At 42.8% G+C, this 16,222-nt stretch overlaps 1 protein-coding gene across 5 annotated transcripts in view; it reads right to left on the bottom strand.

The window, feature by feature from the left end:
- Positions 1-13,896, bottom strand: part of LOC108708818 (F-BAR and double SH3 domains protein 2) — a 105,140-nt gene extending 91,244 nt beyond the window's left edge. For 2 of the 5 annotated variants that reach the window (XM_018247877.2, XM_018247878.2), the window contains exon 1: positions 13,285-13,474. In XM_018247877.2, coding sequence (XP_018103366.1) covers positions 13,285-13,326 — 42 coding nt within the window. In that variant the 5' untranslated portion in view covers positions 13,327-13,474. Of the gene's footprint in view, positions 1-13,284; positions 13,487-13,742 lie in introns of those variants that run through there. The other 3 variants (XM_041582832.1, XM_041582830.1, XM_041582831.1) reach the window with 3 other exon arrangements.
- Between the last annotated feature and the right edge of the window lie 2,326 nt (positions 13,897-16,222).

The raw sequence follows: 16,222 nt of genomic DNA, 5'->3' as shown, positions 1-16,222 counted from the left end.
ATGTAATAGCTATTGAATGCAGTATGTCTGGCTGTTTAATTTCTCTGCACTGCTGCTTATGCTTAAAGAAGCAAAATGTAGCTGATCAGCAGATGTGGAGTTGAATTAATTTCTCTTACAACGTTTCAAGAGTCAGAACCAGAGAACAGAAAGCAGCAGATACTCCATCCAACTTTCAGTTGCAACTGAGAATGTTTTAATGAATTGTGTACTGGAAATTTGCTTGTAGTTTTGGGTCCAGTTCCCAAGTCTCTTGAGAGCCCTGCAACAAAGTCATGCCTTACAGCTATGGTGTAAACAAGTGAACCTCAAGCGATGTAAACAAGTGAAACGCATGTGGTGTAAACAAGTAAACCACAAGTGGTGTAAGTAAGTGAAACACAAGCGGTGTAAACAAGTGAAACACAAGCAGTGTAAACAAGTGAAACACAAGTGGTGTAAACAAATCAACCACAAGTGGTGTAAACAAGTGAAACACAGTGGTGTAAACAAATCAACCACAAGTGGTGTAAACAAGTGAAACACAACGGTGTAAACAAGTGAAACAAGTGAAACACAATCAGTGTAAACAAATCAACCACAGCTGGTGTAAACAAGTGAACCACAAGAGGTGTAAACAAGTGAAACAAGTGATGTAAACACGTGAATTCCAAGCGATGTAAACACGTGAAACACAAGCGATGTAAACACGTGAAACACAAGCGGTGTAAACACGTGAAACACAAGCGGTGTAAACACGTGAAACACAAGCGGTGTAAACAAGGGAACCACAAGCGGTGTAAACAAGGGAACCACAAGTGGTGTAAACAAGGGAACCACAAGCGGTGTAAACAAGGGAACCACAAGCGGTGTAAACAAGGGAACCACAAGCGGTGTAAACAAGGGAACCACAAGCGGTGTAAACAAGGGAACCACAAGCGGTGTAAACAAGTGAAACACAAGCAAGGGGTATAATTAAACTGGTAGCCCAACGTCACACACACTGGCAGGCAGCCCGCAACAGTTGCCCAAAACCAGTGTATGAAACTCCCACTGCCAACAATTGTGGTGAGACTATCACTGCTTCATAAGGGGCCACATCTCAATATATAGATTTCCCTCTCATGAGAGCACAGCGGAGTCTTTATGCATTGCCGATAAGGAATGCAGAGTTACCCAACCAGTTTGCACACGTGTGACCTCACTCGGAGTGAACGGTGATAATGGCGACACTTGCACGTGACATCATCACTGTACCTCCCCCCGGCGCATTAAAAGGGCACAAATAACTCCAACCAGTTGCAGATGTAACGTGATGTCATCCTGTCCAAAGGCCTTTTATGCAGAGAATTTAGCAACAGAGGCAAAGGTCTGTCCCTTCAGCCCTGTGTGTCTCCAGCTTGAACTGAACCCGGCCAGTCAGTGACAACTACAGACTCATTTAGTAAAAGATTAACGTGTGTGTGTGTAGATGCGTGTGTGTGTGTGTGTGTGTGTGTGTAGATGCGTGTGTGTGTAGATGCGTGTGTGTGTGTGTGTGTGTGTGTGTGTGTGTGTGTGTGTGTGTGTGTATATATATATAGTGACTAAAGTGCCCCTCTTGTAAAATGGAGGGGTCCCATAAACTCCCAAAGGGCTAGTGTTTTTATACTCCAGGGTGACTTCTAATATCCTCATATTTTGCAACAGGGGGAACTTTATTTATTAGAATATATAAGTTTCAGTAACATGTGACATCACTAAGCAGCATTTATAAGGATAGAATTTATATATATATATATATAGGTAAATGGGTGCACGTCGTTGCAGGCGCTATATTGACTATCTATTCTTTATATGGTATGGCACCCCAGAGGATCTTGAAGTATTTACAAATGATTTGAATGCGGCATTATCCGCCGTTAAACTAACAGTGAGTTACAACAGGGTGACAATTAATTATCTGGATGTCACTGTTTACAAGGATGAGATCAATAGGAAAATACAGACCAACATCCACCAGAAATTAACGGATACGAATACATTGCTCCATTTTAATAGTAGTCACCCCAGACATTTGGTACATTCGCTTCCCACATCACAAATGATCCGGGTGATAAGGATAACGAGTGATCCAGAAGAAAGGGAAAAGGAATTGGAGGCAATGACAAACGATTTCTGGATAGGGGATACCTCAAAGAGCTCATTATGGAAGCAAAGGAGTGGGCACTGCATTTGGACAGAGTTAACTTATTGCAAGATAAAACGGAGACCCACGAGACGGACCGGGATGATTTGTTTTATATAAATACATATGGTCCATGTTCTGCATTCATTAAAAAAATCTCTTTTACAGCATTGGCCTTTGATCAGCACCGATCCAGACTTATCAAGAATGGTAAATAAAAAAAAAACGTTGTTTTGGCTATAAACGGAACAGGAATTTGAGAGAAATCCTGTGAGTAAATACACACACACACAACAGGAGGGGGGAAATGAAGCCAGGAGTGTTCAAGTGCAATAATTGTGTCATGTGCAATACACTCATATTGGGGGACCAATTTTTCCATCCACATAGCGGGAAAGCGTATAAGATCAGGCACAGATTGACATGTCGATCACAAAATGTGCTATATCTTATTAAATGCCCGTGTGCGCTATTATACTGCGGGAAAACGAAGAGACAATTGAGAGATAGAATTAGTATGCATAGATGGACAATACGGGCAGCATTGGATACAAATTATAAGGTTAAAGGAACAGTAACGTCAAAAAATAAAAGTGTTTTAAAGTAATGAAAATATAATGCAGTGTTGCCCTGCACTGGTAAAACTGCTGTTTGCTTAAGAAACACTACTATAGTTTATATAAATAAGCTGCTGTGTAACTTTTTAAAGAAAGTTAAGGGTGTGATGTTTAACAAGAGGGGTACCCTTCCGTGTCACGATTGTGGCCACTGTAGTGGCATAATTAAAGGTGACAAATGTACCCATCCGAGTCAAGGATATGGAATTCAATTAAAACATATGGCAACATGTAATACGGAAGGGGTAGTCTACTTGTTAAAATGCCCATGTGGTCTTGGGTATGTGGGCCAAACTTCAAGAGCGGTTAAAACACGTCTAAACGAGCATAAAAGCGTGATTAGAAATTACAAACCAGATGAGGGAACCGATCCTAAAGATAAAAAAAGTAAAGAGAAGTATAAAAGAGAAACCCTACTGGCTAGACACTTTTATAATGTGAAACATAATGTCTCCCAAATAAGATGGCAAGTTTTAGAAGTTATTTATAAAAATGCAGGTGTTGATTTTAAAAAATCATTATTGAGGAGAGAAGCCTATTGGATCTGGCGTCTGAAAACACTTTCGCCTAAAGGCCTCAATGAAGATTTTAATCTGACATGTTTTCTGTAATATATGTGGTTTTGTAGGTTTTTAGATATTTATACACTATTTAATAATTTATACAATCACCCTTTTCCTTCACAGATGAAGTATCATGATAGCCCAATTACACACGAGAGGTGTTAAGATTTTCCAAATATTAAAGCTAAAGTAAAACGCAACCAGGGGCAGTGAGTAAAAAATGTTTTTTATTAATTGAAAGAAATGCTTTCCATTTACTGAAGAAATATATGTTTAATTATAACATTATTTAAAACATGATTTACACTGATATATTGGACTTAAATGAACTGAATGGGTTAATCACATAAATGACACTAATGAGATGTTACACAGATGAGATGGGAGGAGCTAAGGGTATAAAAATATAGCACTGTGCACTTTGTGAATTTATCCTGAAGAAGGGAGGCTGTGTCCCCCCGAAACGTTGATTGTTGGTGGCATTAATAAAAGGGGCACAATCCCCGACTGCAATATTGGTGTGTGCGGACCGTTTTTCGAAATTACAAAGTAGCAATGGGGGCAGCCATTCAAGCACAGGATACACAGTAGATAACAGATGAGTACTACTATAGTTTATATAAATAAGCTGCTGTGTAGCAATGGGGGCAGCCATTCAAGCACAGGATACACAGTAGATAAGAGATAAGTACTACTATAGTTTATATTAAAGAGCTGCTGTGTAGCAATGGGGGCAGCCATTCAAGCACAGGATACACAGTAGATAACAGATAAGTACTACTATAGTTTATATAAACAAGCTGCTGTGTAGCCATGGGGGCAGCCATTCAAGCACAGGATACACAGTAGATAACAGATAAGTACTACTATAGTTTATATAAATAAGCTGCTGTGTAGCCATGGGGGCAGCCATTCAAAGGAGAAAAGGCTCAGGTTATACAGCAGATAGCAGATAATCTCTGTCTAATGGTGTTATCTGTTATCCATTAGTTAACCTGTGCCATATAGCCATTTTTCAATTTCCGCCATTGCTACACAGCAGCTTGTTTATATGAACTACAGTAGTGTTTCTGAAGCAAACAGATCAGTTTAACCAGTGCAGGGCAACAGTACATGATATTTTCATTGCTTTAAAACACTTAAATTTTTTGATGTTACTGTTCCTTTAAGCAGGACATATCGAAACAACCCATAGCCCAACATTGGCTGAAAGCTAAACGTGCAATTTCTGCATTCAAACGTATGCCGATCGATATGGTCAGGACTCCACGTAGGGGTGGGGACGTTGATCAAATCTTATTACGAAAGGAGGTATTTTGGACATTTGAACTTGGCTGTGTGGCTCCCAAAGGACTGAACTCTACCCTCCAGCTCAATGCATTTTTGGATAAGAGATAGTAGAAGTTATATGAATGTCAGTTAAACAATGTAACCCGTTTTGATACATTTTAGTGATATAATTGATATTGCAGCAGTTGACAGATAATAACAATTCAAATACCTCCAACAATAGAATCAATACTTTCTCTCTAAAATATGTAGCACAATGTAAGTGATTTAACAGGTATGACTTAAGTGGTTTTAAGGTCGTTTTAATTGTATCACGGATTCAAGCACATAGCACTTTATATAATAGAATCCCTTTTAAATCATTTATGTGGAAAATATTTTTAATGATTATATAAAAACCCTATTGCTCAATTGCAGCCATACAAGGGGTTAATTTGCACAGGCAGTCATGTGATTTGGGAGGTAACTATTTAAAGCAATGATTGCATATGTACAATTACCTTGAGAAAGGTCCCAAAAGGGACCGAAACGTCGGTTTTACACATAATGTAACGAATACAGAAGTTTTTTTTGCACAAAAAAGTGCAATATATATATATATATATATATATATATATATATATATATTATATATATATATATATATATATATATTGACTAAAGTACCCCCTTTTGTAAATTATAAGGATATTATAAGTTGCCGTGGAATTTCATGACCATATAAAAGTACGAGGCCGAAGACCGAGTTATACAGGTCATGGGACTCCGAGGTGACTTCTAATATCCTTATAATTTACAAAAGAGGGTACTTTATTTATTATAATACACAGGTTTTAGTGAGTCATGTGACAGAAATGACATCACTACTCACTGTTTATAAGGATATAATTTACAAGATATTCATGGCTTTTGTGTATTATATATAATCCCTTGTGTGTGCTCACAAGATGTCTAGCAATGGCTGCCCCCCCCCCAGTGCAGGGATACTGAGCTTTTAGGGCAAGGGAACTGAGGCTTAAAGCAGTCTAAAAATCACTTTTGTCTGCATTTAATGTCGATTTATGGCATTTATCCAAACAAAAAAAAAAAAAAGAAAAAAAAAAAAAGAAAATCTAAACTAAATCTGCACATGGGCCACAGTTCTAAAACTAGAGGAATCTCCGGCAAGGGTTAAAAATACTCAACATTGTGGAAAAATAATGCCCTTCATGGCCAAGACCCCACCAGCGCTGTGAAGGCAACAGAACTATTAAATGGAGACTATACTTTCTTCCCAACTATGTGTTAGTCTATTTTTGACACTCTGTACAGGAATGGGTTAAAGTACACACAGAACACTGCAGTGACAAGAGCATCCCAGGCTCTCATACAGATTGTTGCAGTTATACAGTTTGTTGCAGTTATGCAGAAAGCCTGTGTCAGATCAAGCTGTATGGCAGCGCCTATGTGATACTAAATAATATAAAGGAGTGTATGGTACAGAGAAGGCATGAGCTGGGCACTCCAATAATAACCTTCACCTCTCCTGACCCGCATACGTTTGCATTGGCGTTTAGACAATCTCTCCTTGGCTCTACCCTCTCTATGGAATGCACGGCCTCGCCAGTAGCTCCCGCCCAACCTTCTCACTGTCAAACGGCCCCGTAACTTATACCACTACTGACCCGGTTCTGCTTCAAAGAGGGGCCTGTGTGACAACAGCCTTAAAGAACAAAGGCAAAATGTTTGAATCTGCCACATTAAGTTGGCAATTTCAGCAATCCGGTTGCTAGGTGCCACATTATCCTAGCAACCATGCATTGATTTGAATAAGAGACTGGAATATGAATAGGAGAGGCCTGAATAGAAAGAGGAGTAATAAAAAGTAACAATAACAATACATTTGTAGCCTTACAGAGCATTTGTTTTTTAGATGGGGTCAGTGAACCCCATTTGAAAGCAGCAAATAATTTAAAAAAACAATATCAAATAAATAATGACCAATTGAAAAGTTGCTCAGAATTGGACATTCTATAACCAGCTAAAAGTTAACTAAAGGTGAACCATATCTTTAAGAGGGACACAACGAGCAGAAAGTCTGTTCTCACTAGGGATGCACCGAATCCCCTATTTTGGATTCGGCCAAACCCCCGAATCCTTCACGAAAGATTTGGGCGAATACCGTACCGAATCTGAAACCTAATGGGAAGGCGAAAATTTTTTTACTTCCTTGTTTTGTGACAAAAAGTCACGCAGTTTCTCTCCCCGCCCCTAATTTGCATATGCAATTTAGGATTCAGATTCGGTTCGGCCGTCCAAATCCAAATCCCGAACCGAATCCTGGATTCGGTGTATTCCTAGTTCTCACATGCAGGTAGATCAACCCCATGGCCTATACACCCCTCTTCTCTCCATTAAGGGGATCCCAGTCTGTTCCAGCTTACCCTATAAGATCCCAACTGGTACCGCACAGGGAAAGAGAATGAGAACAAATTGTGGCAGCTCCAAGGCAGGAGCAGAGGCTAGTGCAGAGCAGGTATTTGCGGAACATTCGGAGCGCAAGAAAGAACAAAAATTCAGGAACCTGGGCGCAAGGAGTTTGCTCTATACTGGCACATACACCAGATAAATAAAAGCAAACACTCGATTGGTTGATACGGTTTATTGGTTTAACACAGTCGGAATAATAAAGGCAAACACCCAATTTGCTGCTACTATTTACTGTTCTAGCACAGTAAATATAATTAAAGCAAACAACGGATTGGCTGTTATTATTTGCTGGTCTAGTGCAGTTCGGAATAATTAAAGCACCAATTGGCTGCTGCTATTTATTGGTCTAGCGCAGTCGAACTAATAAAGGCAAACACCCATTTGGTTGCTACTACTTACTGGTCTATTGCAAATGGAATAAAAAAGTCAAGCCCCTGATTGGTTGCTTTGCTTTAATCATTCTTAGTGTGCTAGACAAGTAAATAGTAGCAACCAATTAGGCATTTACTTGAATTATTCTGACTAAACTAGACCAGTAAAAAGTAGCAAACAGCTCATTGACTGCCACTATTTATTGGTCTAGAGCAGCCAGAGTAATAAAGGCAAAAAACTGATTGGCTGTTACAATTTGTTGGTCTAGTGCAGTCAGAATAATTATAGTAAACACCTTATTGTCTGCTACTATTTACTGGTCATAAAGGCAAAAAACTGATTGGCTGTTACTATTTGCTGGTCTAGTGCAATCAGAATAAGTATAGAAAACACCCGATTGGCTGCTACTATTTACTGGTCACAAAGGCAAAAAGCTAATTGGCTGCTACTATTTCCTGGTCTAGAGCAGTCAGAATAATGATAACAAAGACCTGATTGGCTGCTACTATTTCCTGGTCTAGAGCAGTCAGAATAATGATAACAAAACCTGATTGGCTGCTACTATTTCCTGGTCTAGAGCAGTCAGAATAATGATAACGAAACCTGATTGGCTGCTACTATTTCCTGGTCTAGAGCAGTCAGAATAATGATAACAAAACCTGATTGGCTGCTACTATTTCCTGGTCTAGAGCAGTCAGAATAATGATAAAGACCTGATTGGCTGCTACTATTTCCTGGTCTAGAGCAGTCAGAATAATGATAACAAAGACCTGATTGGCTGCTACTATTTCCTGGTCTAGAGCAGTCAGAATAATGATAACAAAGACCTGATTGGCTGCTACTATTTACTGGTCTAGTGCAGTCAGAATAATAAAGGCCACATTTTCAGCTACACTCAGGCATTTGGAAAATCTTGTTATACTACAAATAAAACAGACAGTGACAAGCACAAAGTGACACGTGTGTGTATCTTATGTACTCCCAGTGTGTACGGTGTGAATCCATATGGCCTCTCCTGCTTTCCCTAACACTTGTACCTATATTCTGGCAATGACAGCACGCCACCCAAAACATGTTTTTAACAACACTGCTTATGGAAAGTTACAACTGAAAGCAGAAACTGTCTGGAGATAGATAGAGAGAGATAGAGAGAGATAGATAGAGAGAGATAGAGAGAGATAGAGATAGATAGATAGATATATATATTAGATATATTCTCAGCACAGCTGGTCCGGACCCCTAAAACAATGTAGCAGAAGGCAGCTGATTAACAGAACGGACATACATTACAATTGATTCTTCCAGCTCCAGGAAGCCCAAGGCAATTTAAACGCAGACGCACGCACGTCTAGAGGGAATAATCCTATAATAATCACCCAGCCTACAGCTTTCAAGGGATCTCTAATCATACTACCAGGGTAAACGCAAGTGTTTGTATGCCACCAGGAGTTCGCAGGAGCTGCCACACAGATTATATTACTTAGACTTTACCAAAGGTTTAACTTCATCTCCCAGAGCGACGTGAGAATAGGAGAGGTTATTGGAAATCATGGCAGATATCACAATTGTTATCCCAACTGGCAGAATTAGCTCAGTGTGGGAATGGGTCTGGCAGTGAAAGGGTTAGCACCCACCTATTTTAGGAATCACCATAACTGCCAGTTCCATAAAAGTTTATGGGCACATTCCATTCAGGTTATACAATGTGACAGCAATCAACAAGCAGTGTTACATCACACACAAACACACACACGACTGGCACAGGGCACTATGCAAGTTATCACAACTCCCAGCATCTGCCATTTGCACAAACTTGCACTTTATATTAACTGGGGGTGCACCAAGTTCAATGCACAATGTGATGCAAGTTTACCAGGTGGACAGGAGGGCAGCGACCCATTGTAAGCAGCAGTCCTGTCCTGCTTTATGGCAGCTGAGATTCTAGCTATCTGTATAACAGAACATTCTGTCCCAGTGGCTGCACAGATCCTATCTGATCCCCATTGTAAGCAGCAGTCCTGTCCTGCTTTATGGCAGCTGAGATTCTAGCTATCTGTATAACAGAGCATTCTGTCCCAGTGGCTGCACAGATCCTATCTGATCCCCATTGTAAGCAACAGTCCTGCCCTGCTTTATGGCAGCTGAGATTCTAGCTATCTGTATAACAGAACATTCTGTCCCAGTGGCTGCACAGATCCTATCTGATCCACATTGTAAGCAGCAGTCCTGTCCTGCTTTATGGCAGCTGAGCTTCTAGCTATTCTGTCCCAGAGGCTGCACATATCTCTGAATACACACCCTACATATATAACAAATGTGCAGCGCAGAATACAGTAACCTTTCACCAGTTCCAGTTGTACCTGGCTGACAGTAGGTGTGTAATTAGTGAGAATTCTGGATTTAATTACCTGCCGCATGGTGCTGTTTGTACCCTGTTCTTTAATACCTCAGTACATTCCTGGGAGGGAAGGATTAGGATGGAGGACATTGTCTGTCAGTACAATAGAACCTAGAGGAGGCCCAATTATCACCCAGGACACGGCCTACAAATTCTCTCTCTGTCGCTAACGAGCAGCGTTGAATGACAACAGCAAATATCTCCTCTAGGTAAATGAATAAAGCACAGGTATTCCTTGCAAAATCCTCCATGACCTCCAAAGAACTGGCTCTATCCAAAACAACCCTGGGACCCTGTTTTGAGCAGCACAAGCCCCCCCGCCCCAATCTCCGGCACTTGACAGATAAATGGGAGTCAATTCCAGGAAACTGGGACCTTTATTCCTTTAAAGGGAAAATATGCACCATGCACAGATTAACAGATTTACTAAACAATAATAATATTATTTGCACTATAGCAATAGGAGGGCTCGGTATTAACTGTATGTGAAAGACAGACACAACTCCCTATTGGTACATGTCTGAGCCAATGCCACATGCAATGACGGGCACACAACCTTAGCCACGGCACATATCTGCGGCCACAGAAAATAGGCACCTTAAGCCTATGGCACCTAGCACCTTCTTGCACAACAACAACTAGCATATATGGGTAACACCGATGCCAGGCATCCACCCAGGGACCTTAGATTGTCCTTAGACTGGGTCAGGGACTGATGTGAATGATGCATGATCTCTTTAAAGCACTGCAGAATATAACAGTTAGAGTCCTGCGCGGGTCCATTTTTTGGAACCGCAACCTGCAATCCGCAACCGGGACCCGCAATCTTACCCGCTACCCGATCCAACCCGCAAGTACCCCTATCCGCAACCCGGACCGGCTGACCATCAAGAATCAGGAAGTGCTGTCATTGTAAACCGGAAGTGACATCATCGGAAGTAGGCATTATCAGAAAAAAAGGAGTAAAAATCGCTATTGAGAAGACCCGCGGCCTGACCCGTGACCCTCAAAACTGCCGACCCATGTCGATACCCGCAACCTGCAGGGTACCGCAGGTTTTGCGGGTAACCCGCGGGTATCGCTGCAGGACTCTATCAGCAGTGCCATCTTGCTTTACGGCAGGGATTCTAGTAATACCCTCAGGGGTTAGGGCTGTCTCAGAGGACACGTGGAGGGGAATGTTACCCTTTACTGGAAAGGCTTGTTGACATTTACAGCTTTGCAGGCAGGACAGGTTTGGTTCAGTGAGGAGCGAGAAAGAGCTATGAGCTCGGGTTGAGGCAAAACAAAAACAAAACCAGTAAACTTTTAAAATCCATAAAAGGGGAAACATGACCAGCAAATATGGCAGGAGATAAGATGAGTCTAGCAAGAAAGGGATAGAAGCGGATTAGGTATATATGAATGCCAAAGCCCCACAGTTCAGTGTTGGGCACATCCAGCTGCACCCCGAGTGAGCGAACCAATCAGGGATCAGTGGAATCTGTGTGTGAACCTCCCGGAGTTCTAGTAACCTGTGGGCTGCAAAATTAAAATGCAGCAGCAGGAATCGGGAGAGCGAGCCAAGGCCCTGCATCGCTACATGCCAGCTAATAAGCATTTATGTAATATCCCAATTAGTAAAATAACCAGCCTGAGGGTGCTAGCCAGACCGCTCATATCACTGGCCCGGCAGCGACCCCCACGCTGAGCCCTTTATATGTCCCAATCAAGATGCGGCTGCAGGGGGTGAAGGTGAAGCAGCAGGACGACAAATGATGTAGAAATGCACCAATGATGATGATTATTACTGGATGTGCAGAGTCAGCAGCACGTCACAAGCCCACACTGTGGCCCAACAGCAGCAGCATCCAACGTGCACTGTCAGTTATCACTGTATGGATCCATACTGGTGCACACAGTCATGGCTCCCTGCAGCAAAGGGACAACCACACACACACACACACACACTATATATATGTGACACACACACAATAGTATAAAGTGCCCCCTATTGTAAATTATAAGAATATTATAAGTCATCATGGAGTTCAATGACCATATAAAAAGGTTGAGTGCTTTTCTACAGGTCATGGAACTGCAAGGTGACTTCTAATATCCTCATATTTTCCAACAGGGGGTACTTTATTTATTATAATACACAAGTTTTAGGAGTCATGTGCCAAAAATGACATCACTACTCACCGTTTATAACTGATGACATCACTAGCCACCGTTTATAAGGATATATTTTACAAGATATTCACGGTTTTTAAGTATTATATAGTGAATAAAGTACCCCCTCTTGTAAAATATAAGGATATTATAAGTCACCGAGGAGTTTCATGACCATATAAAAACACAAGGCCGAAGGCTGAGTGTTTTTATACAGGTCATGAAACTCAGAGGTAACTTCTAATATCCTCATATTTTACTTGTAATTTGTACTGGGGGTACTTTATTTATTATAATACACAAGTTTCAGTGAGTCATGTGACAGAAATGACATCACTACTCACCGTTTATAACTGATGACATCAGAACTCACCGTTTATAAGGATATCATTTACAAGCTATTCATGGCTTTTGTGTATAATATATATATTACGCACAGCACTGTGTGATGCATATCAGGCACCTGTCTGTCCTGTATAAATCCATTTAGTGGATAGCCAGACAGCGGTAGCCAGGATTCCACAAGCTGTGAACTACAAACCCCAGAATCCCCCCAACATTCTTCAATGGCCGTCTGCATGGTGCCTGATAAACAGGCGGAGGGCCCCAGATTTATTACCACTGGTACAGGCTTGTGTATCAATGACTATAAGCACAGAGTCAATAGACACGATAGAAATATACACACACGGTGTAGGTACCTGGGCACAGAAGCTTGCACTTATATACGTGAGACTAGGCACGTGCTGATCTACACGACAAGCAAGAAGGTGAATGCAGAGATTGATATACATAGGGGAAAGGCCCGGACGTACATATGGACAGACACACCTACAGTATACTGATATATACTGATGTATATACTGATATGTATACTGATATATTGATATATACACTGATGTATACTGATATCTATATACTGATATAAATATATACTGATGTATACTGATGTATATACTGATGTATATACTGATGTATATACTGATATAAATATATACTGATGTATCCCAATGGACATGGACACACAGGCACAGATACCTCTATATGATACACAAGTGGACACTATATATATATATATAAATAGACAGAGAGGGGTTGCTGTATATAAATGTAGGACACACACATAGATATACAGACACACACACAATCAGTACATATGGACAGACAAGACAGATAATGAAGGGAAGTCACAGAGAGACACACAGGGAACAGACAGACCCGAGATCCCCCCTGTGACCCCCCAACATTAGGCCCCACTGATGCCCCAAGTCTCACCTTTCTCGGGGGGGGCTGCATGGTGCGGGGGGAGGAGACCATAGAATCCAGTGAGAGAGGCAGGGGGGCCGCAGCTGTGGATCAGGGGCAGCGCAGGACTCCGGGGGGCTCCATGTAGGGCCGATCGCAACGACTAGAGGAGACTGAGCTGAGACGCACCGGGGGGAGGGGGATGGGTCAGGCGGGAGGGAGGGCGGAGTCTGGCAAATGAAAGGGGAGGAGGGGCGAGCGTGATCGGCGTGAGGGGGCGGCACCTAATGCTCCACTAATAATCACAGGCTTCTCCGGCAGCTCAGCAGCGACTCCTGGAGTCCGAGTGAGGGAATTACAGGAGAACATCAGCCGCCTCAGCACCGCCTCTAGCCCCTCCCCCGGGACAACGGAGATAAAAGTACCACATGGTCTGTACCACTTGTCTCTCCCACCCGCGGCTCTGCTTATACGGGACTTGTACTTACACTGACAGCAAATAAGCTCCGGCCGAGGGAGCGCGGGTCGCTGACTTTATTGATAACAACGAGCCGCTCTGTTGCTTCTCACACCGCCCATAGACAGCAGTGCAACAGCGCCAGCTAGTGGCCAATCACAGGCTCCGGCTGTATCAGCAGCAGCAATGACGTCCCTCGTATAGAGCGGCTGTTTATATCCGCCTGGGACTTGACTCACTACTGCCTCCTGCTGCCTCACACTGGTACTGACACTCAATCCTTATCTCATCCGCTAACTGAGCCCACAGGTTACTGACAGCTCTCTGACATGTCACTCACTCATCCCCTCCTGTCACTCATTCATTCCCCCCCCACGTGACTTCTGCCATTTGCTCCCACATACATAAAGGCAGGGTAATTGGCTCCTGATAAAACTGGCCCTATTTGATGGGAATGTGATAGGGACCTTAGATTGTAAGCTCAATGGGGCAGGGACTATTGGGAATGTGATAGGGACCTTAGATTGTAAGATCACTGGGGCAGGGACTGATGGGAATGTGATAGGGACCTTAGATTGTAAACTCACTGGGACAGGGACTAATGGGAATGGGATAGGGACCTTAGATTGTAAACTCCACTGGGCTAGGGACTGATGGGAATGTGATAGGGACCTTAGATTGTAAGATCCACTGGGAGAGGGACTAATGGGAATGTGATAGGGACCTTAGATTGTAAGCTCACTGGGACAGGGACTGAGGGGAATGTAATAGGAACCTTAGATTGTAAGCTCACTGGGACAGGGACTGATGGGAATGTGATAGGGACCTTAGATTGTAAGCTCTCTGGGACAGGGACTGATGGGAATGTGATAGGGACCTTAGATTGTAAGATCCACTGGGAGAGGGACTAATGGGAATGTGATAGGGACCTTAGATTGTAAGCTCACTGGGACAGGGACTGAGGGGAATGTAATAGGAACCTTAGATTGTAAGCTCACTGGGACAGGGACTGATGGGAATGTGATAGGGACCTTAGATTGTAAGCTCTCTGGGACAGGGACTGATGGGAATGTGATAGTGACTTTAGATTGTATGCTCACTGGGACAGGGACTGATGGGAATGTGATAGTGACCTTAGATTGTAAGCTCACTGGGGCAGGGACTGATGTGAATGTGATAGGGACCTTAGATTGTAAGCTCAATGGGGCAAGGACTGATGGGAATGTGATAGGGACCTTAGATTGTAAGCTCACTGGGGCAGGGACTGATGGGAATGTGATAGGGACCTTAGATTGTAAACTCACTGGGACAGGGACTAATGGGAATGGGATAGGGACCTTAGATTGTAAACTCCACTGGGGTAGGGACTGATGGGAATGTGATAGGGACCTTAGATTGTAAGATCCACTGGGAGAGGGACTAATGGGAATGTGATAGGGACCTTAGATTGTAAGCTCACTGGGACAGGGACTGAGGGGAATGTAATAGGAACCTTAGATTGTAAGCTCACTGGGACAGGGACTGATGGGAATGTGATAGGGACCTTAGATTGTAAGCTCTCTGGGACAGGGACTGATGGGAATGTGATAGTGACTTTAGATTGTATGCTCACTGGGACAGGGACTGATGGGAATGTGATAGTGACCTTAGATTGTAAGCTCACTGGGGCAGGGACTGATGTGAATGTGATAGGGACCTTAGATTGTAAGCTCAATGGGGCAGGGACTGATGAGAATGTGATAGGGACCTTAGATTGTAAGCTCTCTGGGACAGGGACTGATGGGAATGTGATAGGGACCTTAGATTGTAAGCTCCACTGGTGCAGGGTCTGAGGGGAATGTAATAGGAACCTTAGATTGTAAGCTCACTGGGACAGGGACTGATTGGAATGTGATTGTGACCTTAGATTGTAAGCTCACTGGGGCAGGGACTGATGGGAATGTGATAGGGACATTAGATTGTTAGCTCCACTGGGGCAGGGACTGATGGGAATCCTACAAACCTTATTCACATAAAGTCATCACCCTCTCTGCCTCTCTCATGTACCTCTGGAATGCACAGTCAATCTACAATAAACTCACAGCAGTCCATGATCTCTTTATATCCAAAATCCCTTCGCCCTCTGGCTGTCACTGAAACATGGCTCTCTCGCTCAGACACTGCTTCACCTGCTGCCTCTGCTATGGAGGCTTCTCACTTACTCACACCCCTAGACCGGAGAGCCATCATGGCGGTGGGGTAAGATTTCTTCTCTCCCCCAAATGTAGGTCCTCTCTCTCCTTCACTCCTTTTGAAGTCCACAGCATACGTTTGTTTTCTCCAATCTCTCTGCATGTTGCTGTCATATATCGCCCCCCTGCTCCCTACTCTTCTTTCTTGGATCACTTTTCTGCTTGGCTTCCATACTTTCTCTCCAGCGAGACACCTGCTCTCATTTTAGGGGACTTCAACATCCCCAGTGACAACTCAGCTTCTCCTGCCACCTCTAAACTCCTCTCTCTAAACACTTCA

The sequence above is a fragment of the Xenopus laevis genome, chromosome 2L (assembly GCF_017654675.1).
Source record: "Xenopus laevis strain J_2021 chromosome 2L, Xenopus_laevis_v10.1, whole genome shotgun sequence".
NCBI lineage: Eukaryota > Metazoa > Chordata > Amphibia > Anura > Pipidae > Xenopus > Xenopus laevis.
The sequence above is the reverse complement of the archived record's forward strand: the minus strand, read 5'-3'. Positions and strand labels throughout refer to the sequence as shown.